This window comes from Entelurus aequoreus, linkage group LG27 (genome assembly GCF_033978785.1).
Source record: "Entelurus aequoreus isolate RoL-2023_Sb linkage group LG27, RoL_Eaeq_v1.1, whole genome shotgun sequence".
Taxonomy (NCBI): domain Eukaryota; kingdom Metazoa; phylum Chordata; class Actinopteri; order Syngnathiformes; family Syngnathidae; genus Entelurus; species Entelurus aequoreus.
This window is the reverse complement of record NC_084757.1, coordinates 34,163,432-34,187,269: the sequence shown is the minus strand read 5'-3', so window position 1 is coordinate 34,187,269 and position 23,838 is coordinate 34,163,432. Positions and strand designations below refer to the sequence as shown.

The 23,838-nt window shown below is 42.5% G+C and overlaps 1 protein-coding gene across 5 annotated transcripts in view; it reads left to right on the top strand.

Moving 5' to 3' along the window:
- The window catches only part of shroom2a (shroom family member 2a), a 90,697-nt gene that overhangs the window by 55,973 nt on the left and 10,886 nt on the right, over positions 1 to 23,838 (top strand). For 3 of the 5 annotated variants that reach the window (XM_062039027.1, XM_062039029.1, XM_062039030.1), the window contains 4 exons: positions 6,531 to 6,632; positions 13,215 to 13,337; positions 20,839 to 23,077; positions 23,255 to 23,328. In XM_062039027.1, the coding sequence (XP_061895011.1) occupies positions 6,531 to 6,632; positions 13,215 to 13,337; positions 20,839 to 23,077; positions 23,255 to 23,328 (2,538 nt within the window). The remainder of the gene's footprint in view (positions 1 to 6,530; positions 6,633 to 13,214; positions 13,338 to 20,838; positions 23,078 to 23,254; positions 23,329 to 23,838) is intronic. The other 2 variants (XM_062039028.1, XM_062039031.1) reach the window with 1 other exon arrangement.

Below are 23,838 nucleotides of genomic sequence, written 5' to 3'. Positions count from 1 at the left end.
CCCATTAAATATGTATACTCTTTAGTATCCGATTAGTCGACTAATCGACTATCAAAACAATCGTTAGTTGCAGCGCAACAACCTAATAAATATGTGTACTCTATTATCCGATTAGTCGACTAATCGACTATCAAAACAATCGTTAGTTGCAGCCCAACAACCTTTTAAATATGTATACTCTTTATAATCTGATTAGTCGACTAATCGACTATCAAAACAATCTTTAGTTGCATCCCAACAAACCATTAAATATGTATACTCTTTATTATCTGATTAGTCGACTAATCGACTATCAAAACAATCTTTAGTTGCATCCCAACAAACCATTAAATATGTATACTCTTTATTATCTGATTAGTCGTCCAATCGACTATCAAAACAATCATTAGTTGCAGCTCAACAACCCATTAAATATATGTACTCTTTATTATCCGATTAGTCGTCTGATCGACTATCAAAACAATTGTTAGTTGCAGCTCAACAACTCATTAAATATGTCTACTCTTTATTATCCGATTAGTCTACTAATCGATTATCAAAACAATCATTAGTTGCAGCCCAACAACCCATTAAATGTGTACTCTTTATTATCCGATTAGTCGACTAATCAACTATCAAAACAATTGTTAGTTGCAGCCCAACAAGCCATTAAACATGTGTACTCTTTATTATCCGATTAATCGACTAATGGATTATCAAAACGATCGTTAGTTGCAGCCTAACAACCCATACTAAACCCAGACGTTTGACCCGGGTACGTCACACTCACCTGAATTTTCTCGCACAGCTCAATGTGCAAGACCGTAACTTTGTCATTTTTAGTAGTTTACTAGGATGCACAATATTCCTTCAAAGTCGATACCGAAAAATACAGCAGGGAAAGGATTCATATGGTCCCCTTCCTGGGGACTGCGTTGACATTTTGCAATGCAGTCTGCTGAAAATGACGGAAAGCGCCACTCTACACAGCGACTGACGCTGTGCTCAAAGTTGGAATTGCCACAAAACACATTTCAGGATGTCCAACACTCTACTGCCACCTGGCAGCTAAAGTGGCTAGTGCTACCCTCTAAGTCGTCACGTTTCATGTGTCAGGTAAATCGTGCCGAATGGGGCCATATGGATCCCCTTACTACTGTGTTTATTGTGTACCCCTCATGTTTCAACGTTGTTATTTCAGCTGGTCATTGAGCATTTATCGAATGATTCTAGAACGTTGAGGATGTCTATATTAAATGCATGCTAGCATGTCTTGTAGGGCTGGACAATTAATTGCATTTTTAATTTTCAATGATGGCTAATCACGATTATGAACACATAATAATCTACAAAAAAACGACGTGCATGCAAATTCCCTAGCGTGTGACGGATGAGGATCGAATGAGTGAACGACATCATGGATGTAACATCAAAGTACAAAACCCAAAAGCAGTGAAGTTGTCACGTTGTGTAAATAGTAAATACAAACAGAATACAATGATTTGCAAATCCTTTTCAACTTATATTCAATTGAATAGACTGCAAAGACAAGATATTTAATGTTCAAAATGAGAACCTTTTTTTTTTTTTTGCAAATAATTATTAACTTACAATTTAATGGCAGCAACACATTGCAAAAAAGTTGTCACAGGGGCATTTTTACCACTGTGTTACATGGCCTTTCCTTTTAACAACACTGAGGAAACACATTTTTGAAGTGGAATTCTTTCCCATTCTTGCTTGATGTACAGCTTAAGTTGTTCAACAGTCTTGGGGTGTCCGTTGTGGTATTTTAGGCTTCATAATGCACCACACATTTTCAATGGCAGACAGGTCTGGACTACAGGCAGGCCAGTCTAGTACCCACACTCTTTTACTATGAAGCCACGCTGTTGTAACACGTGGCTTGGCATCGTCTTGCTGAAATAAGCAGGGGCGGCCATGGTAACGTTGCTTGGATGGCAACATATGTTGCTCCAAAACCTGTATGTACCGTTCAGCATTAATGGTGCCTTCACAGATGTGTAAGTTACCCACACTGCAAAAACTGAAATCTAAGTAAGATGAAATATCTCAAATAAGGGTGACATTTGCTTATTTTCTGTCTGATAAGATAATTCTTGTCACTAAGCAGATTTCATGTTAATGTTTTACTTGTTTTAAGGGTTTTGGTCCTAAATGATCTCCGTAAGATATTACAGCTTGTTGCTGAGATTTGATGACCTATATTGAGTAAAACATGCTTGAAACTAGAATATCAACTGTTGCAAAGCTGTGTCATCTACACTCACAATGAATTACCATGAATTGATTAACGTGGACCCCGACTTAAACAAGTTGAAAAACTTATTCGGGTGTTACCATTTAGTGGTCAATTGTACGGAATATGTACCGTACTGTGCAATCTGCTAATAAAAGTTTCAATCAATCAATCAAAAACAGGTATAAAAATACTTTTTTAATGTAATAATTTCCTTTTTCAAGCATGGAAAAAACAAATCATGACTTTGACACAATTGTGTCAACAGATGACAGCCAAATGGACTTTGCTGGTTTATTATCAATGAAACAATAGAAAATACGTACTCATATAGTAGTATAGTTATTAGTGAGAATATACTTATTTTAAGGTATTTTTGGGTTCATTGAGGTTAGCTAATTTTACTTGTTTTGGAAAGTCTTGACAAGCCAAATTTTCTTGTTCTATTGGCAGATAATTTTGCTTAGTTCAAATAAAATACCCCTAATTTTTGTATTTTTTTTTCTTCTTGTTTTTGAACACTGACTTTTTGCAGTGCATGCTTTGGCCACTAATACACCCCCATACCATCACAGATGCTGGCTTTTGAACTTTGCGCCTATAACAATCCGGATGGTTCTTTTCCTCTTTTAACCGGAGGACACGACGTCCACAGTTTCCAAAAACAATTTGAAATATGGACTCGTCAGACGACAAAACACTTTTCCACTTTGTATCAGTCCATCTTAGATGACGTCGGGCCCAGCGAAGCGTTTCTGGGTGTTGTTGATAAATTACTTTCGCTTTGCATAGTAGAGTTTTAACTTGCACATCTCCAGATTCTCTGAACCTTTTGATGATATTACGGAGCGTAGATGGTAAAATCCCTAAATTCCTTGCAATAGCTGGTTGAGAAATGTTGTTCTTAAACAATTTGCTCAGGCATTTGTTGACAAAGTGGTGACCCTCGCCCCGTCCTTGTTTGTGGATGACTGAGCATTTCATGGAAGCTGCTTTTATACCCAATCATGGCACCCACCTGTTCCCAATTAGCCTGTTCACCTGTGGAATGTTCCAAACAAGTATTTGACGAGCATTCCTCAACTTTCTCAGTCTTTTTGCCACTTGTTCCAGCTTTTTTGAAACATGTTGCAGGCATCAAATTCCAAATGAGCGAATATTTGCAAAAAATAACAAAGTTTTCCAGTTCGGACTGTAAATATCTTGTCTTTGCAGTCCATTAAATTGAACATAAGTTGAAAAGGATTAGCAAATCATTGTATTCTGTTTTTATTTACCATTTACACAAGGTGCCATTTTCAATCAATCAATCAATGTTTATTTATATAGCCCTAAATCACAAGTGTCTCAAAGGGCTGTACAAGCCACAACGACAACCTCGGTACCGAGCCCACATACCATTTTCACTGGTTTTGGGTTTTTTACAAACAATCATACAAATACAACACATATCATCTGTTGTGTTGTTGTGAACGACATCATGGATGTCACATCAATGTACAAACAGCGGTCGCAACTGGAGAGGTGCTTACTCTTTTTTTTTTAACAACATCAAGTGAGTCAAGGCTTTACTTGTCAAGCTGAGAACAGCAAAGCACACTTCCCCCCCTTCACAATAATAGCGCTGTGCACCGCATCCAGTCTGTTTGCGCTAACAAAATGAAGGTTTTAAGAAAGTACCTTACACAAGAATAATGTACTTAAGCACTTATTGATACATTTGCACAATAATTTTGCTTTGACTTAAGATACTGCTCTACATTGTCCAAAGATGTATTGCGCCAATAAATGTAATTTAATTTAATTAACAAACATTTTGTTACGTTTTATTTGACACAAAAAGCACACACTTTGCGGTGGTAATATAAGTGTAGAAGGTAAAGAACTGAATTGAAAACAAAAAGGAAAAAAATTATGTTATTGTTTTACAGTCGTGCTCATAAGTTTACATACCCTGGGAGAATTTATGATTTCTTGGCCATTCTTCAGAGAATATGAATGATAACCCAAAAACCTTTCTTCCACTCATGCTTAATGGCTGTGTGAAGCTATTTATTGGCAAACAACTGTGTTTACTCTTTTTCAATCAAAATGACAAAAGGAAGTACCCAAATGACCCTGATCAAAAGTTTACATACCCCAGTGACTTTGAGCTGATAACATGCACAAAAGTTGACACAAAAAGGTTTGAATGTCTAATCAAGGTTCCAATCCTCACCTGTGACCTGTTTGTTTATAATTAATGTGTGTGTATAAAAGGTCAGTGAGTTTCTGGGCTTCTGACAGACCATTGCATCTTTCATCCAGTGCTGCACAGATGTTTCTGGATTCTGAGTCATGGGGAAGCCAAAATAATTGTCAAAGGATCTGTGAGAAAAGGTAATTGAACTGCATAAAACAGGAAAGGGGTATAAAAAGATATCCAAGGAATTGAGAATGCCAATCAGCAGTGTTCAAACGCTGATTAAGAAGTGGAAAATGAGGGATTCAGGTAGACTAGCAAAGATTTCAGCCACAACTGCCAGGAAAATTGTTCGAGATGCAAAGAAAAATCCACAAATAACTTCAGCTGAAATACAGGACTCTCTGAAAAATTGTGGTGTGGCTGTTTCAAGATGCACAATAAGGAGGCACTTGAAGAAAAACGGGCTGCATGGTCGAGTGGCCAGAAGAAAGCCATTCCTGCCCAAATGTCACAAAGTATCCCGCTTACATTGCGCCAAACAGCACACAGACAAGCCTCAAAACTTCTGGAACAAAGTAATTTGGAGTGATGAGACCAAAATTGAACTTGTTGGCCACTCAACCATGCAGCCCATTTTTCTTAAAGTGCATCTTTATTGTGCATCTTGAAACAGCCACACCACAATTTTTCAGAGAGTCCTGTATTTCAGCTGAAGTTATTTGTGGATTTTCCTGGCAGTTGTGGCTGAAATCTTTGCTGGTCTAACTGAATCCCTCAATTTCCACTTCTTAATCAGCGTTTGAACACTGCTGATTGGCATTCTCAATTCCTTGGATATCTTTTTATACACCTTTCCTGTTTTATGCAGTTCAATTACCTTTTCTCGCATATCCTTTGACAATTCTTTTGCCTTTCCTCATGACTCAGAATCCAGAAACATGTGTGCAGCACTGGATGAAAGATGCAATGGTCTGTCAGAAGCCCAGAAACTCACTGACCTTTTATACACACACATTAATTACAAACAAACAGGTCACAGGTGAGGATTGGAACCTTGATTAGCCATTCAAACCTGTTTGTGTCAACTTTTGTGCATGTTATCAGATCAAAGTCACTGGGGTATGTAAACTTTTGATCAAAGTCATTTGGGTACTTTTGTCGTTTTTGATTTAAAAAGAGTAAACACAGTTGTTTGCTTCACACAACCATTAAGCATGAGTGGAAGAAAGGTTTTTGTGTTATCATTCATATTCTCTGAAGAATGGCCAAGAAATCATAAATTCTCCCAGGGTATGTACACTTATGAGCACAACTGTATATTGCTATTTTAATTTAAATGTATTATTAATGTTATTATTTTACTTCTTGTGGTTTATTCGTTAGTTTTTAAAACTATGTTTAAAGTTGAGTTTTTGGTGGTACAATAAATACTCCTGTTTTCGAATAGATGAATAATTGTGTAATTCCTCGCGATGACAATATCGATGAAAATAATTGTGATTATTATCCATACATCCATCCATTTTCTACCGCTTATTCCCTTCGGAATTGTGCCATAATTGTGCAGCCGTACTGTCTTATTATTAAGCCCGTGGACCATAACTTCCTGTGCAGGGAAGCCACCACTTCCTGTTTGAGCTGCTGGGGTAAGGCAGACGACAGCTTGCCCTTAAAGGAGACATTCTCCCGTCTCTTAAGCCTCTGCCGCCCCCATGCTGGGCGTCTGTTCCCCCGTGAACCATATGGTCGGGTCCGTGTGCCTCCCCCCCCCCCCCCCCCCCCCCCCCTCCCCGTGACCTGTGTGGATATCACCGCGACGGGTCCACCAGCGCATCAACATTCCAAGAGTTTTTTTACCCCACCTTTCACGGCTCAGATAGCATGTGACCAGCTGGTTTGGCCAGCAGAGGGAGCTGTTGCGCAATGTCAACACAATTCTAAGTAGCTGCTGACTTGACAGATTAGTATGCACAATCATTGCTGAGCTCTTAGTGTGTGTTTGTGTGTTTCTCTGTGTGTGTGTGTGTGTGTGTGTGTGTGTGTGTGTGTGTGTGTGTGTGTGTGTGTGTGTGTGTGTGTGTGTGTGTTCCTCCCAATGCTGCCCAGGAATATGAAAATGGTGGACATTGTAGCTCAGAAAATGCCTTCAGAGAATGACGTGCATGTGGCCAGAAGTTTCCTCACCAAGATTTTGCGAAGTTCCATGAGGTACGCTTGTGTGGCGCCACGGTAGTCGCTAACCCTCGTCTTTCATGTGAGCCGCATAATCCCACCCACCACCACCACCCCACCCTCTGTGTGACCCCCCGTGGGCCCATCACCACATTCATCGCCATCGTCCGTGACTCCGGCTGTCCCTCGTCAAGTCTTGTGTAGCGCATGCATGTCGTCTGTTCACCTTTCTCCTCACACGCACCTGGACGGGTGTGGTCTTTGCACACCCAGCCCCTTTCACACAGACACGCTGCATCAGAGCCCAAACAGAGCCTCTTTGCCACAAAACTGCTGTTAGACATCCACTGATTATTATTTGGCATTTTTACTTTTACCGGTATCGGTTTTTTAAATCGTATCGGCCCTTTTTTTAATACCAATCCATCCATCCATCCATCTTCTTCCGCTTATCCAAGGTCGGGTCGCGGGGGCAGCAGCCTAAGCAGGGAAGCCCAGACTTCCCTCTCCCCAGCCACTTCGTCCAGCCCCTCCCGGGGGATCCCGAGGCGTTCCCAAGCCAGCCGGGAGAGATAGTCTTCCCAACGTGTCCTGGGTCTTCCCCGTGGTCTCCTACCGGTCGGACATGCCCTAAAAACACCTCCCTAGGGAGGCGTTCGGGTGGCATCCTGACCAGATGCCCGAACCACCTCATCTGGCTCCTCTTGTGTGTGTGTGTGTATATATATATGTATATATATATACTGTATATATATATATATATATATATATATATATATATATATATATATATATATATATATATATATATATATATATATATATATATACTACCGTTCAAAAGTTTGGGGTCACCCAAACAATTTTGTGGAATAGCCTTCATTTCCAAGAACAAGAATAGACTGTCGAGTTTCAGATGAAAGTTCTCTTTTTCTGGCCATTTTGAGCGTTTAAATTGACCCCACAAATGTGATGCTCCAGAAACTCAATCTGCTCAAAGGAAAGTCAGTTTTGTAGCTTCTGTAACGAGCTAAACTGTTTTCAGATGTGTGAACATGATTGCACAAGGGTTTTCTAATCATCAATTAGCCTTCTGAGCCAATAAGCAAACACGTTGTACCATTAGAACACTGGAGTGATAGTTGAGGGAAATGGGCCTCTATACACCTATGTAGATATTGCACCAAAAACCAGACATTTGCAGCTAGAATAGTCATTTACCACATTAGAAATGTATAGAGTGTATTTCTTTAAAGTTAAGACTAGTTTAAAGTTATCTTCATTGAAAAGTACAGTGCTTTTCCTTAAAAAATAAGGACATTTCAATGTGACCCCAAACTTTTGAACGGTTGTGTGTGTGTATATATATATATATATATATATATATATATATATATATATATATATATATATATATATATATATATATATATATATATATAATGTAAATTATAAAAATAAAAAAACTCATTATCATTAATCCTCCCCAAATATGTTTTGATATCTGACAGGGCGTTTGAGTTCTTGTGAGAATTCTTCTCACAAGGCGAAACGTCTCCTTTTGCTCACGTGTCAAAACTTCACGTTTTTGCCCGGAAAAAAATCCAGTTTTTGTCGGGAAAGCCAGTTTTTGTCCTTCCTTCCCCGGCGTCTTCCCGACACTGTGTTGTTTATCCCCACTGCAGCGAGTTGCTCGACAAGCTTGTGTTTCACGATTCAGTCAATTGACAAAAGAGATTTGTGGACGTAGGGACGACAGAAAAAAATATCTCTACCAAAAAAGCAAACTTTTTGTAAATACCTTGACAAATATTAGATTATTATATAAACCGGAAATCCAGTTTTTGTCCTTCTTTCCTGCCATCCTACTTGTTTTGTTTGTTTTGGAGTCGCTCGATGGAGTCGCTCGTCAAGCCTCCGTCCGCAACATTAAGGGAGTGCCACGAGTTTCATGTTCCGTCATTCAATCAAATAACGCGACAGTGATGGATGGACGGTAAGACGACAGAAAAATGCAAACTTTGATTAAATATGCTGACAAATATGAGATGATTATATAAGGAAAGAAGAGCAGGCAGCAGTTCACACATTCAGTCGTGTAGCCCTACCAGAAATCCAGTTTTTGTCCTTCTTTCCTGCCATCCTACTGATCCCGTTTTGTTTGTTTTGGCTACTCCAACGATGGATTCAAGCCTCCGTCCACAACATTAAAGGAGCGGCACAAGTTTCATGTTCCGTCATTCAGTCAAATAACGCGACAAAGATGGATGGACGGGAAGACGACAGAAAAATGCTAACTTTGTGTAAATATGTTGACAAATATGAGATGATTATATAAGGAAAGAGGAGAAGGCAGCAGTTCACACATTCTCATACTTTCTGTAACATCCAGGGAGAAATGATGTCCGCCATTTGGAAAAATGTCTCAAAATAGTTTTTATTTCAATGTTGACAATATTTCAGGAGGAAACCTTACAAAGTATTAAATCCATAAAGTGTCATAAAAGTGTATAAAATGGAGGAGATGGCTTATTGTGATGTAGACAAATGTCATATTTTGACCTATTTTCCCAGTAGATGTTCCATATTTTTAAATAAAATGTTGATGTTCCTCTTAAACACACGTAATAAAGGTGTTCGATTTTTTTTAATGATAAATCAACATCAAACGTGTAAAAAAACAACAACTTAAAGGCCTACTGAAATGATTTTTTTTTATTTAAACGGGAATAGCAGATCCATTCTATGTGTCATACTTGATCATTTTGCGATATTGCCATATTTTTGCTGAAAGGATTTAGTAGAGAAAATCGACGATAAAGTTCGCAACTTTTGCTCGCTGATAAAAAAAAAAGCCTTGCCTGTACCGGAAGTAGCGTGACGTCACAGGAGCTAGTATTCCTCACAATTCCCCGTTGTTTACAATGGAGCGAGAGAGATTCGGACCGAGAAAGTGATGATTACCCCATTACTTTGAGCGAGGATGAAAGATTCGTAGATGAGGAACGTTACAGTGAATGACTTGAGAGGCAGCGATGGACGTATCTTTTTTCGCTCTGACCGTAACTTAGGTACAAGCTGGCTCATTGGATTCCACACTCTCCTTTTTCTATTGTAGATCACAGATTTGTATTTTAAACCACCTCGGATACTATATCCTCTTGAAAATGAGAGTCGAGAACGCGAAATGGACATTCAGTGCCTTTTATCTCCACGACAATACATCGGCGAAATGCTTTAGCTACGAGCTAACGTGATAGCATCTTGCTTTAACTGCATATAGAAACAAAATAAATAAACCCCTGACTGGAAGGATAGATAGAAAATCAACAATACTATTAAACCGTGGACATGTAAATACACGGTTAATGCTTTCCAGGCTGGCGAAGGTTAACAATGCTGTGCTAACGACGCCATTGAAGCTAACTTAGCAACCGGACTGCACAGAGCTATGCTAAAAACATTAGCTCTCCACCTACGTCAGCCAGCCCTCATTTGCTCATCAACACCCGTGCTCACCTGCGTTCCAGCGATCGGCAGAAGGACGAAGGACTTCACCCGATGCGTTTGGCGGCCCGGAGACGTAGGAAGTCAAGGTGAGGTCGGCGGCTAGCGCGGCTAGCGCGGCTAGCGCTCCAACAAAGTCCTCCTGGTTGTGTTGCTGTAGTCCGCTGCTAATACACTGATCCCACCTACAACTGTCTTCTTTGCAGCCTTCATTGTTCATTAAAAAAATTGCAAAAGATGTCCAGAATACTGTGGAATTATGAAATGAAAACAGAGCTTTTTGTATAGGATTCTACAGGGTACCATAACTTCCGTTACTCGGACTTCGTCACACGCATACGTCATCATACCGCGATGTTTCAGCCGGATATTTCCCGGGAAGTTTTAAATGTCACTTTATAAGTTAACCCGGCCGTATTGGCATGTGTTGCAATGTTAAGATTTCATCATTGATATATAAACTATCAGACTGCGTGGTCGGTAGTAGTGGCTTTCAGTAGGCCTTTAAAGACTTGTCCAGATGTTTACTGACATATGATATTCATCTTTAAATAACTTACTGCAAATCGGCCCTGAATAAAAAGGTTGATGTCTAGTCGCCATGACTGCGTGCCTTTCACACAGAATGCCACAGTCCCATCATTTGACGCGGGACAATGTCAGTGTCAGAAGCAGCGACAATTGTTTGCAACACAAGCGGAATGTTTGTGGATTAGCCCTACATACTCTGTTCTGGCTCTGATTCCACCTCACAATGTGGAAAAGTCCTATAAAAAAAAAAAAACAGAACCGTGACACAACACAAAAATTCTGGCCTTCACAGTGTGAAAGGGGTATTATTTGTTTGAAATGAAATGGATGTTATTGTTTTGCAGCCACATAGTTCCTAAAGCTTGCTACTACTACAGTGGAACCTCAATTTACAAACTTAATCGGTTCTCAAACAGGGTTCGTAAATCGAAAAGTCTGTATAGTGAAGCACATTTCCCCAATATGGGTTGCAGCCTCGACAAAAGTCCATATTTTATTTTAAAAAATATGAATATACAGTGATATACAGTACTACACACACGTAACAAGGAGCTGATGGATCAACTTTCTATTTATTGACAAAACAGCAACAACAAGCTGAACTGTCCTGTATCACTGCTCTGCCAACACGCGCGCACACACAGACGTTCCTTTGGTGCCCTCACAAACGATCAGAATCCACAAAAATCCTTAACTTCAACAACCCTATTGCTACAATAATAAACATTTTTAAAAAAGTAAAATCCACCTACATTAAAGCAGCACTAAGTAACTTTTTAACTTTCATAAAATATTGTCATAAAGTTTTGGGATGATACATGAACTTACAATTAGTGAATGACACCTCTGTCGTGGCCTGGGGGGCGACTTAAAAAACTTTACGGCATACGTCACTCCGCCCTTGCCTGTTCGTTAAAAAGCCGGAAGTTGCTATCATGGCAGAAGCTGCAAAACAACCAAAGAAACAAAAAGTTTTGTCTGAGGAGACAAAAAAAAAAGAAAAAGGGAGGCTACCGGATCAACCTTGTCCCGACTTTCACTCGCTGGCGTGAGCTCAAAGACGAGGGATTTCCGACCGATTGCTGCCTTGGCTCTGTTCCTGCTGGACTTCTTAGTGACTTTTGATGCTCAAATCAAAATGCTAATGCTAGTTATCAGAAATTAGCCTGGCAGCAATAAATAGCCACACCGACAAAACCAAAAGTACTGTATAAAGAAAAAACAATGTGATGTGTGTAAAGTTTGAGTACAATATGTAGGTTCTTAACCTCTTAAGGTCCAAGCTGTTTGTTTACATGCTATTTGTATTTGCTATTTGGGCTTATTGGACCCTAATTAGAATAAAAACTAAGAATCATCTTTTGATAAGTTGTACTTAGTCCATAAGTACACAAACGTGTACTTCATGTTTAGTGACATGCTAATTCTTATCTTTACACTTTTTTTCCCCAAATTCCATTGTATGTTATACTCTTCTGACACCACCAGATGGCAGTATAAGTGTCCACATAAGCGGCCATAAGACCCCAATTCAGTAGTGTACACAATTTTGGAAATAAGAGCTAAAAGGTGCTGTCCACGCATGTGGCCAACTAAGCCTTTTTAAAAAGACGGAAGTTGCTATCATGGCAGAAGCTGCAAAACAACCAAAGAAACAAAAAGTTTTGTCTGAGGAGACAAAAATAAGAAAAAGGGAGGCTACCAGGATAAAAGGACAGTCGAGGATTAATATGTCCCGACTTTCACTCGCTGGCGTGAGCTCAAAGACGAGGGATTTCAGACCGATGCTTGTTAGTGATGCTCAAAACAAAATGCTAATGCTAGTTATCGGAAATTAGCCTGGCAGCAATAAATAGCCACACCGACAAAATCAAAAGTACTGTATAAAGAAAAAACAACGTGATGTGTGTAAAGTTTGAGTAAAATATGTAGGTCCTTAATGTGGAAAGACGGGTCTTACTGAATCATTGTGGCGTTATCGTGTCACTTTGTGTGTACGTGACAGTCGTTTTAAGACCATTTCCGACACTCTGCGCTGGTCCTGATGGGGAATGAGGGTCTTCCTTCAGGCAAAACACTAAACACTTTGGTCCACTGGCACCGCCAAAAGCAACCAAAACTGAAAGTTCTTAAGTGGGGCTTTAACATCGACAAAGGAGGGGAGGCGAGAGGAGGGGCCGTGTGTGTGTGTTGGCTCTTGGAAGAACGAGAGGTAGTCTTCCGGAACAGTTGGCTTCCTCAACCTCTTCATGACGATCAAGCACAAAAACAATGACAGGGACGTATTTGGCGCGTTTTAAAAGTCCTTAAACTGGCAAGTTTGCAACTGGAAGGGTTTGTGAATGGTGGTTCCTCTGTATGTTTGTATATTAGGTACCTTTTCCACCGATCGGTACCTTCTTGGCTCCACATTGTATCTGCAGAGACCCGCCCCTTGGTGAAGCAGATCTGGTAGTCCTTACCTTGCTGCTGCCCTCAGTCTCCTCTTAGATCAAATGCCCACATGCTGAGGAGTATACACAGGAGACCTCTTTCTCCTTGTTTCTTGTCTCTAACGCACTCTGTTCTCCTCTCTCCCAGGCGCAATGAGCCCATAAGCAGGCCTCACTCCTGGCACTCCACCAAGTTCAACGAGAGCCAACCGGAGTCGGCCAAGACGCAGACTGCGCCCGCCGTGGCGTGGCACAGTGCGTACGATGCCAGGTAACGCCAGATGTTAACTTACAGCCCCACACCATGAATTGGGCTTCAAGCTTTAAGCATGTTAGCAAAATAAAATCAGACAAAAAAACTGTAGGAAAAAAGAGCAAAAAGGTGTAATGTAATGTTTTTTATACTAATAACTACTTTATATACTATAAAGCCATACTTGCCAACCCTCCCGTTTTTAGCGGGAGAATCCCGGTATTCAGCGCCTCTCCCGACAACCTCCCAGCAGAGATTTTCTCCCGACAAACTCCCGGTATTCAGCCGGAGCTGGAGGCCACGCCCCCTCTAGCTCAATGCGGACCTGAGACTGAGTGGGGACAGCCTGTTCTCACGTCCGCTTTCCCACAATATAAACAGCTTGCCTAACGAATTCAAACGAATGGAAACAAGAATTTCAGTTCATCCAGGACAGTTCGAAGGGGAAGGTGTATGTTGCCTGTAAATATGTAGAACAGACTTCTCCATTGAACACGGTGGCCGAAATGATATACTCATCATGAACGGAGAAGTTAAACAGGACAATACTGCCATCTAATGGATAGCCACCGGAACACTGAAATTCAAGTATTTCTTTTATGTAAATAAAATAAATATATATATATATATAGCTAGAATTCACTGAAAGTCAAGTATTTCATATATATATATATATATATATATATATATATATATATATATATATATATATATATATATATATATATATATATATATATATATATATATGAAATACTCGAGTTGGTGAATTCTAGCTGTAAATAACCACGCCCCCCGCCCCCAACCACCACCTCCCGATATTGGAGGTCTCAAGGTTGGCAAGTATGTATAAAGCGCACTTAAAAACATCCACCGATTATTATTTGGCATTTTGACCTATACCGGTAGCGGCTTTTTAAATCGTATCGGCCCTTTTTTTAATACCAATGTAAATTATAGAATAAAAAAACTCATTATCATTAATCCTCCCCAAATATGTTTTGATATCTAACAGGGCGTTTGAGTTCTTGTGAGAATCCTTCTTTGGTCTTCTCGCAAGGCGATACGTCTCCTTTTGCTCACGTGTCAAAACTTCCCGTTTTTGCCCGGAAAAATCCAGTTTTTGTCGGGGAATCCAGTTTTTGTCATTCCTTCCTGTCCCTGTATTGTTTATCCCTACTGCAGCGTTTTGTTTGTTTTGGCTACTCCAACGATGGAGTCGCTCGTCAAGCCTCCGTCCGCAACATTAAGGGAGCGCCACGAGTTTCATGTTACGTCATTCAATCAAATAACGCGACAGAGATGGATGGGCAGGAAGACGACAGAAAAATGCAAACTTTATGTAAATATGTTGACAAATATGAGATGATTATATAAGGAAAGAAGAGCAGGCAGCAGTTCACAAATGTAGTCGTGTAGCCCTATCGGAAATCCAATTTTTGTCCTTCTTTCCTGCCATCCTACTGGTCCTGTTTTGTTTGTTTTGGCTACTCCAACGATGGATTCGCTCATCAAGCCTCTGTCCGCTACATTAAGGAAGCGCCACGAGTTTCATGTTCCGTCATTCAATCAAATAACGCGACAGAGATGGATGGGCAGGAAGACGACAGAAAAATTCAAACTTTGTGCAAATATGTTGACAAATATGAGATGATTATAGAAGGAAAGAAGAGCAGGCAGCAGTTCACAAGTTCAGTTGTCTAGCCCTACCGAAAATCCAGTTATTGTCCTTCTTTCCTGGCATCCTACTGATCCCGTTTTGTTTTGGCTACTCCAACGATGGAGTCAAGCCTCCGTCCACAACATTGAGGCAGCGCCACGAGTTTCATGTTCCGTCATTCAATCAAATAACGCAACAGAGATGGATGGACGGGAAGACGACAAAAAAATGCAAACTTTGTGTAAATATGTTGACAAATATGAGATGATTATATAAGGAAAGAAGAGCAGGCAGCAGTTCACAAATTCAGTCGTCTAGCCCTACCGAAAATCCAGTTATTGTCCTCCTTTCCTGGCATCCTACTGGTCCCGTTTTGTTTGTTTTGGCTACTCCAGTAGATGGCAGTCACACATAAGAGATACGTGTGGACTGCAAGATGACGCCAGTAAACGACACCAAAACTTTAAATGTTCCATTGAGAATATAGCACATTACACGCGGCGCTCAAAAATCTGTTAAAAGGTTTTAGTGTGACTTTGGTAAGCTACAAAGCCGCACCGCTTGATGGATTGTGGGAGCATTACGGCTACCATAGTCAGACGTACCGTGCTTCAACATATGGTATTATTATGGTGTGTGTATAAGGACCGCAAAATGGCACCTATTAGCATACATATTATCTGGTGTTTTGTTTTGCAATATTATGCAAAACCAACTTTTCGTACTTTCTGGTACCTGCTGATGTGTATTTGGGATCTGCATAAGTCCTGAAAATCTGCGCGCGTCCGCCATTGTAGTCAATAATTTCCTTTTTATCTTCTTGTTGTGGGGCATTCATCCTGCGCTGTTGCCATTTCTAATATAAAATAGCGTAAAGTTCTAATTTATATCTGTCAGTAGACTCGTTATGGAAGCGCTAAAAACTACCGGTGTAGTGAGTTTACATTATTCACCCAAGGAACTTTAGTTATTGGGGAGTTCCGGTCGGACGGTTTTTCACACGACACATTTCCGGCGTTGTTGTTGCACTAGTGAGCCATGGATGAGGAGATGCTGCTCCGTTATTGATGGGAGTCAAGTCTTAATGTCATTTAGACAGTTAGCTCCGTCTTTTGACACCGGTACAACAAAGATGACGGGGAGAAGACGCTGTCAAAGTGGAGGCACGTAAATAGGAAGGCCCACAAAAAGAGACGGTCAGAAAGCGACTTGAAGATGGTGTGTAAAAGATCATCTATGAAACATTTTGAGCAAAGAACCACCATTACATGTTATGTAGACCAGTGTTTTTCAACCACTGTGCCGCGGCACACTAGTGTGCCGTGAGATAGTCTGGTGTGCCGTGGGAGATTATCTAATTTTTAATAATAATAATAATGATAATAATAATAATACATTTTATTTGTAAAAAGCACTTTACATTGAGTAAACAACCTCAAAGTGCTACAGTGTATTAAAAAAAATAAAATGATAATAAAAAAATTAATAAAAATAAAAACTAGAACAGCCAAATAGCTAAAACTAGTATGCATATATCTAAAAAAAAAAGGCTTTTTTAAAAAGAAGGGTTTCTAAGCCTTTTTTAAAAGCATCCACAGTCTGTGGTGCCCTCAGGTGGTCACAGACTGGGTTAAAAATATGTTTTGCAAACCAGTAATTATAGTCTGCAAATGATGTGTTGTTGTTGAGTGTCGGTGCTGTCTAGAGCTCGGCAGAGTAACCGTGTAATACACTTCCATATCAGTAGGTGGCAGCAGGTAGCTAATTGCTTTGTAGATGTCGGAAACAGCGGGAGGCAGTGTGCAGGTAAAAAGGTGTCTAATGCTTAAACCAAAAATAAACAAAAGGTGAGTGCCCCTAAGAAAAGGCATAGAAGCTTAGGGAAGGCTATGCAGAACAAAACTACAACTGAACTGGCTGCAAAGTAAACAAAAACAGAATGCTGGACGACAGCAAAGACTTACTGTGGAGCAAAGATGGCGTCCACAGTGTACATCCGAACATGACAATCGACAATGTCCCCACGAAGAAGGATGAAAACAAAGTAGATGCGGGAAATATCGCTCTTAGGAAACTGCTACAGGAAAATACCAAAAAAAGAGAAAAAGCCACCAAAATAGGAGCGCAAGACAAGAACTAAAACACGACACACAGGAGAACACCAAAAACCTCCAAATAAGTCAGGGGTTGATCTGACAGGTGGTGACAGTACACCTACTTTGAGACAAGAGCTATATTGATGCATGCTTGGTTATGCTTTAAAGTCATATCCAACAATTGCAACAACGACTTTTTACTGTCAACTGAGTTTCGTTTTGTTAATGATTTCTGCTGGTGGTGTGCCTCTGGATTTTTGCAACGCAAAAAATGTGCCTTGGCTCAAAAAAGGTTGAAAAACACTGATGTAGACCACAAGGAAGTATTTACATTTAGAAAAAAATCATAATATGACCCCTTTAATGCGCTCAATGGTCCGGAAAATATGGTAATAATAATGCACTACAAGGAGATTTTTTTTTAAATGTATACGTCAGGTTTAAGCATTCTTTTTTGAATAAAATACAGAAAATCCAAATGGCCGCCGCATGCTTTGTCTTTCCAGTAAACGGCCCCTGCTGAACACAGTGTGTGTATCATGGCGAGGACATGAACACAGAAAAACGCACTTTGGAGTTGAGTTCGCTATCGCTTCTTCACCGCAGTACACTGAAGGCGCTTGCACATGACTTTCCACTGGCCCGTGGAAGCAAACACAGCCAAGAAAATCAAACATCACATATTTCAATAGTGACGTCTCACCAAGCACTGTACTCTATACTTTAGAGTAGTCAGTGTACAACTCGTGTAGAGGCGCTGGCCACTGAAAAGGAGTCCGCACACATGTGGGTATGCATGAGTGCTGCCGGCATTGCAGAGCTGTGGTTCATTGAGAGGAAACATGAGCATGAACTGTATGCTCAGTCTGGGCCGGTTCGTAAATCCAAAAGTTTGTATAGTGAAGCAAATTTCCCCACAAGAAACGACGTAAATATGAATAATCGGTTCCAGCCTTGACAAAAGTCCATATTTTATATAGTATAAAGTGATGTACAGTACTAAATATCAAACACACGTAACAAGGAGCTGATGGATCAACTTTCTATTTATTGACAAAACAGCAACAACAATCTGAACTGTCCTGTATCACTGCTCTGCCCACACGCACACACACACAGAAGTTCCTTTGGTGCCCTCACAAACGATCAGAACCCACAAAAATCCTTAACTTTAACAATCCTATTGCTACAATAATAAACATTTTAAAAAGTAAAACCCACTAAGTAACTTTTCAACCTTCATAAAATATTTTCATAACTTTTGGTATGATACATGGACTTAGAACTAGTTAAATGACACCTCTGCCGTGGCCTGAGGGGGTCTGTATCGCTCTCACTGGCACTTAGCGACTTTAAAAAAACAACTTTACGGCATACGTCACTCCGCTTTTGTCTATTCGTTAAAAATACGGAACTTTATATCATAGTCGCTATCATGGCAGAATCTGCGAAACAACCAAAGAAACAAAAAGTTTTGTCTGAGGAGACAAAAAAAGTCAAGGATCAACATTGTCCCGACTTTCACTCGCTGGCGTGAGCTCAAAGACGAGGGATTTCAGACCGATGCTTGTTAGTGACTTTTGATGCTCAAATCAAAATGATAAAGCTAATGCTAGTTATCGGAAATTAGCCTGGTAGCAATAAATGAGTTCCAGTTCCAAACTGACAAACTCAAAAGTACTCTATAAAGACAAAAAACAAAGTGATGTGTGTAAAGTTGTCGCCATCATGGCAGAAGCTGCAAAACAACCAAAGAAACAAAAAGTTTTGTCTGAGGAGACAGAAAAGAAAAAGGGAGGCTACCCGGATAAAAGGACAGTCAAGGATCAACATCTGTCTCTGTTAAGGAGGGGGTGGGGGACCCTCAAATATACACAAACAAAACAATAAAATGGCTAAATAAAGTTATTGTGGCCAAAATTGTTGATTGTGCTCAAAGTACTTTTACAACTTATGTATTTTTTTTAATAACTAAAATTAAGAGGAAAGAGGACATGACATATTAAATATTGTTCTTTTATTTTTATTTGTGTGTTTAAATATGTTTATCTTCCTCCATTTTAAAGTGTAAACTTTTCAAATGTTTTTGTTATAAATTATAAACACAAATTGGGGGATCACTTTTGGTCTACGTGACATCACGCAAGTTCACTTCCTGTTAAAGACACTCCATCCATCCATCTTCTTCCGCTTATCCGAGGTCGGGTCGCGGGGGCAGCAGCCTAAGCAGGGAAGCCCAGACTTCCCTCTCCCCAGCCACTTCGTCCAGCTCTTCCCCGGGGGATCCCGAGGCGTTCCCAGGCCAGCCGGGAGACATAGTCTTCCCAACATGTCCTGGGTCTTCCCCGTGGCCTCCTACTGGTCGGACGTGCCCTAAACACCTCCCTAGGGAGGCGTTCGGGTGGCATCCTGACCAGATGCCCGAACCACCTCATCTGGTTCCTCTCCATGTGGAGGAGCAGCGGCTTTACTTTGAGCTCCTCCCGGATGGCAGAGCTTCTCACCCTATCTCTAAGGGAGAGCCCCGCCACCCGGCGGAGGAAACTCATTTTGGCCGCTTGTACCCGTGATCTTGTCCTTTCGGTCATAACCCAAAGGTCATGACCATAGGTGAGGATGAGAACGTAGATCGACCGGTAAATTGAGAGCTTTGCCTTCCGGCTCAGCTCCTTCTTCACCACAACGGATCGATACAGCGTCTGCATTACTGAAGACGCCGCACCGATCCGCCTGTCGATCTCACCATCCACTCTTCCCTCACTCGTGAACAAGACTCTGAGGTACTTTAACTCCTCCACTTGGGGCAGGGTCTCCTCCCCAACCCGGAGATGGCACTCCACCCTTTTCCGGGCAAGAACCATGGACTCGGACTTGGAGGTGCTGATTCTCATCCCAGTCGCTTCACACTCGGCTGCAAACCGATCCAGTGAGAGCTGAAGATCCTGGCCAGATGAAGCCATCAGGACCACATCATCTGCAAAAAGCAGAGACGTAATCCTGCAGCCACCAAACCGGATCCCCTCAAAGTCTTGACTGCACCTAGAAATTCTGTCCATAAAAGTTATGAACAGAATCGGTGACAAAGGGCAGCCTTGGCGGAGTCCAACCCTCACCCAACCCACGTGTCCGACTTACTGCCGGCAATGCGGACCAAGCTCTGACACTGATCATACAGGGAGCGGACCGCCACAGTCAGACACTCCACACTGTGGAGTTTATATCCACCACGTTCTTTGTGTTCAACGTATCTTGCAATTATTTATACACCTTGACAAGTTTAGATTGTTACCATAGTCTCTTGTTTTTATGTTAGTATTTAAGCTAGCTAGCAGACTAATGCTAACCGGTCCACAATGTAATCACTGTGTGGTTATCAGTCGCAGTTGTTTGACGGTTTTAGTTCAGTACGGTAATACTCACTGTGGGTTATCGTTCGTACTTTTTGTGTGCATGTAGTGCTAACTCCCGCAGCTGCTAAAACCGATGCCAAGCTCTCGCAGTCCACCAACACGCGCGCACATTATGGAGGTTGGCAAAGTTATCAAGTTCATTTTCACTTATCCTTGGATTAATTGACTTCTCGAAAATCGGCCGAGCTTGATATGTGACCTTCTGAGGCTAGGTCAAACCACGTCTGATTGGGACATGTCCTTACTTCATAACACGGTTAGCCGCAAAGAAACGAGAAGTTTTATTAGCATACATGTTTGTTTTGCCAAAGATGTTGACTGGCTGCTCTTCATTTTCCATTTTCAAACCCCAGTTCTTCATCGACCGATCTGTCCGCTGGCTGGGAGCAAACCAACCTCTGCAGGGTTTCGGACCATTTCAGCTCCCTGGGCAGCATGGACAGCTTAGAACAGGTCCCCCATCCGTACCCGGCCGGTCAGCTGTCCCCCGCCAAGTCCAACAACAACAGCATGGAGCACCTCGGTGGAGGCAAGCGAGACTCCGCCTACAGCTCCTTCTCCACCAGCTCCGGAACGCCGGACTTTACGCTCTCCAAGAGCAATGCCGCCTCCACGGAGAACGTGCTGTACAAGGTCAGCCAGTGGGATGCGGGGGGGAGGCACAGCAACGGCAGGAACAGCCAAAGTGCGATGGAGGGAGTCAGACCGGAGGACAAGCTCATGTACTTTCAGATGCCGGGAGGCTGCGACGGGCCTCAGAACGACGACCAGGCCGGATTCCGCCTTTCCACATCTGGCAGAATGAGTTGCGGGCCGGTCTGGCACGTTCCGGAAAAAAAGAAGACCTCCTCTCCTTCGCCGCCCCCACCGGCGCCCCCTGCCCGCAGTGACAGCTTTGCTGTCGCCAAGGAGCGAGGGCTTGTCATAGCTCACCCAGAAGCGCTTAGTTCTCGTGTCCAGGGTAAACTTTCTGCTGAAGATCGTGGTGGTCACAACCTTTCCCCCCAAAATGAGCGGGGTACTTTTTACTCTCACAGCTCGAACAAGCAACACTCCCTCTCCAGCAGTGATGTCCGGCCAGGTCAGCCCACCCATCACAGGCACCACAGCGACAAAAGCACTTTCCCTCCGCAACCGTGGGCTACAACCGGCCCGAAGAACATCAGTGGCTACTTCTCCAGCATGCAGGAGCTGCCCACTAATAGTTCTGCACAACTGACAAGCCAGAACCCCAGGAGAAATGTCAGCACGTCTCAAGCTCCTGACCCCAACACTGACGCCGCCGGACATAGCCGCTACTACTGTGTCACCACATGCCAGCCTGCATCCGGGAACCCAGAGGACGGGAAAAGTTTGGACTTAACCCAGACCGGAAATGAGCAGAACACTCTTAGCCAACAAACGCACACCAAAGCTAAGTATCAGCTGTCTCCACAGCCGCAGTACTCCTCTAACGGGTACATCAAGCAGCAGGTGACCTCGGTTGTGGAGACCTCGCCCCCTAAAGTCACCGCTGACGACGGCAGGAAGCATCGAGGACCAAACGTACAAAATGAGGAGGCCCAGCACCCGAGCAAACTTTCCGAACAACGGCGGTCGCTTCCTCTGCAGCACAGAGAACTTCCCCAAGATGTGAGGCACCACAAGATCAGCCCCCAGACCACGCCCATGCTCCATTGCTTGGCCTTGGACGCCAAAGCAGAGACAGATGAGACGGTGGAGTCTGTGCAGATGAGGCGCAGCGACCGCTTTGCTACAACCTTAAAGAATGAGATCCAGATGAGAAGAGCCAAGCTGCAGAAGAGTAAGAGCGCCGCAGCTCTTCCCGGCGAAGCTGAAGACGATCAGGACGTATGGAAGTCCAACAAGAACTGCAGCCCCGCTGTGGCCAACAGCCCCTTCACCAACACCTATAAGGATCATCTGAAGGAAGCACAGGCACGGGTGCTGAAGGCTACGTCCTTCAGGAGGAAAGATCTGGAACCCGTGTTGCTGGAGCACCCCTCAGCTGAAGCTATACCCAGTTACCCAGCCTCAGCCATGGCTCGGAAAGACCTAACTCCTGTCCCAGCAGTCTCAGAGATGGCCATGAGACAACCTGCCACTCCGGGTTGTCCGGTAATGCGCATCGGTGGCCGAAAGCGCATCCAGGCCGAAAAGAAGGTAAGGTCCTTCTCGGAGCCTGACAAAATCCATGAAGTCGGCGTAAAAGAGGAAGAAAGCATGAGCGCGTCATCGGACCAACAGAAAGTCTTTAAAGAAAACGGGAAACCTGTGGTTCCCGACCAGGCATCTTCCCATCGCACCAGAGAGAACCCCAATGGTCGCACAGCTGCTGCTTTGGACAGCCAAACAGAAGCCGGTAATGACCCTCAGGAAGGTCCGTACTCGGTCTATGACCAGCAACGACTGGGCACCTTCGCCGAGTACGAGGCCAGATGGAACGTCCAGAAGAACCCCGCGGAGACCAGAGCCTCTGGACGATTCCGGTCTGCCGACAACATCCTGGATCCTGGGTCTGAGGAGAGAGCCAAGTCGGCCTGTTGTCACGAGAGGTCCAGGTCTTCCCCCTCAGCGGACATCTATGCACAGGTGAGTGTCTCCTCGGTTGGAGTCAAATAATGATCCATGTTTGTTCTTGAGGACACACCCTTACCTGAAGACACCCAACTTGTTCCTGTGCATATTTCAACAAAAATGTCTCCAAGAACAAAGTAAAGCTGATTTATTTAGAGATGATTTGACTCTTTTTTTTTTTTATTGGTCTAGACAACTTGTGTCGCGGCAACAACAACACCAGAGAAGGAACAATCCCAGATGGAGAAGAAACCTGCCGCCTCAAGGTAAGAACAACTTATTGTAGCACGTAGCTCACATAGTCTTGCTAACCTACCATAATGATCAAATGTAAGGTTAGCAAGTAAAAGTTAAAGTACCAATGATAGTCACACACACACTAGGTGTGGTAAAAATTATCCTCTGCATTTGAGGGGAGGCGAGGGGAGCAGTGAGCAGCAGCGGTGGCCGCGCCCGGGAATCATTTTTGGTGATTTAACCCCCAATTCCAACCCTTGATGCTGACTGCCAAGCAGGGAGGTAATGGGTCCCGTTTGTATAGTCTTTGGTATGACTCGGCCGGGGTTTGAACTCACGACCTACCCATCTCAGGGCGGACACTCTAACCACAAGTAGCTCACATAGCTACGCTAGTGTTATTAATCCAGCATGACGTTAAAATGTCATGTTAGCATGTATCTTACATAGCTATGGTAGTGTTGTTAACCTAGCATGATGTTAAAATGTCATGTTAGCATGTAGCTCACATAGCTGTGCTCGTGTTGCTAACCTTCCAT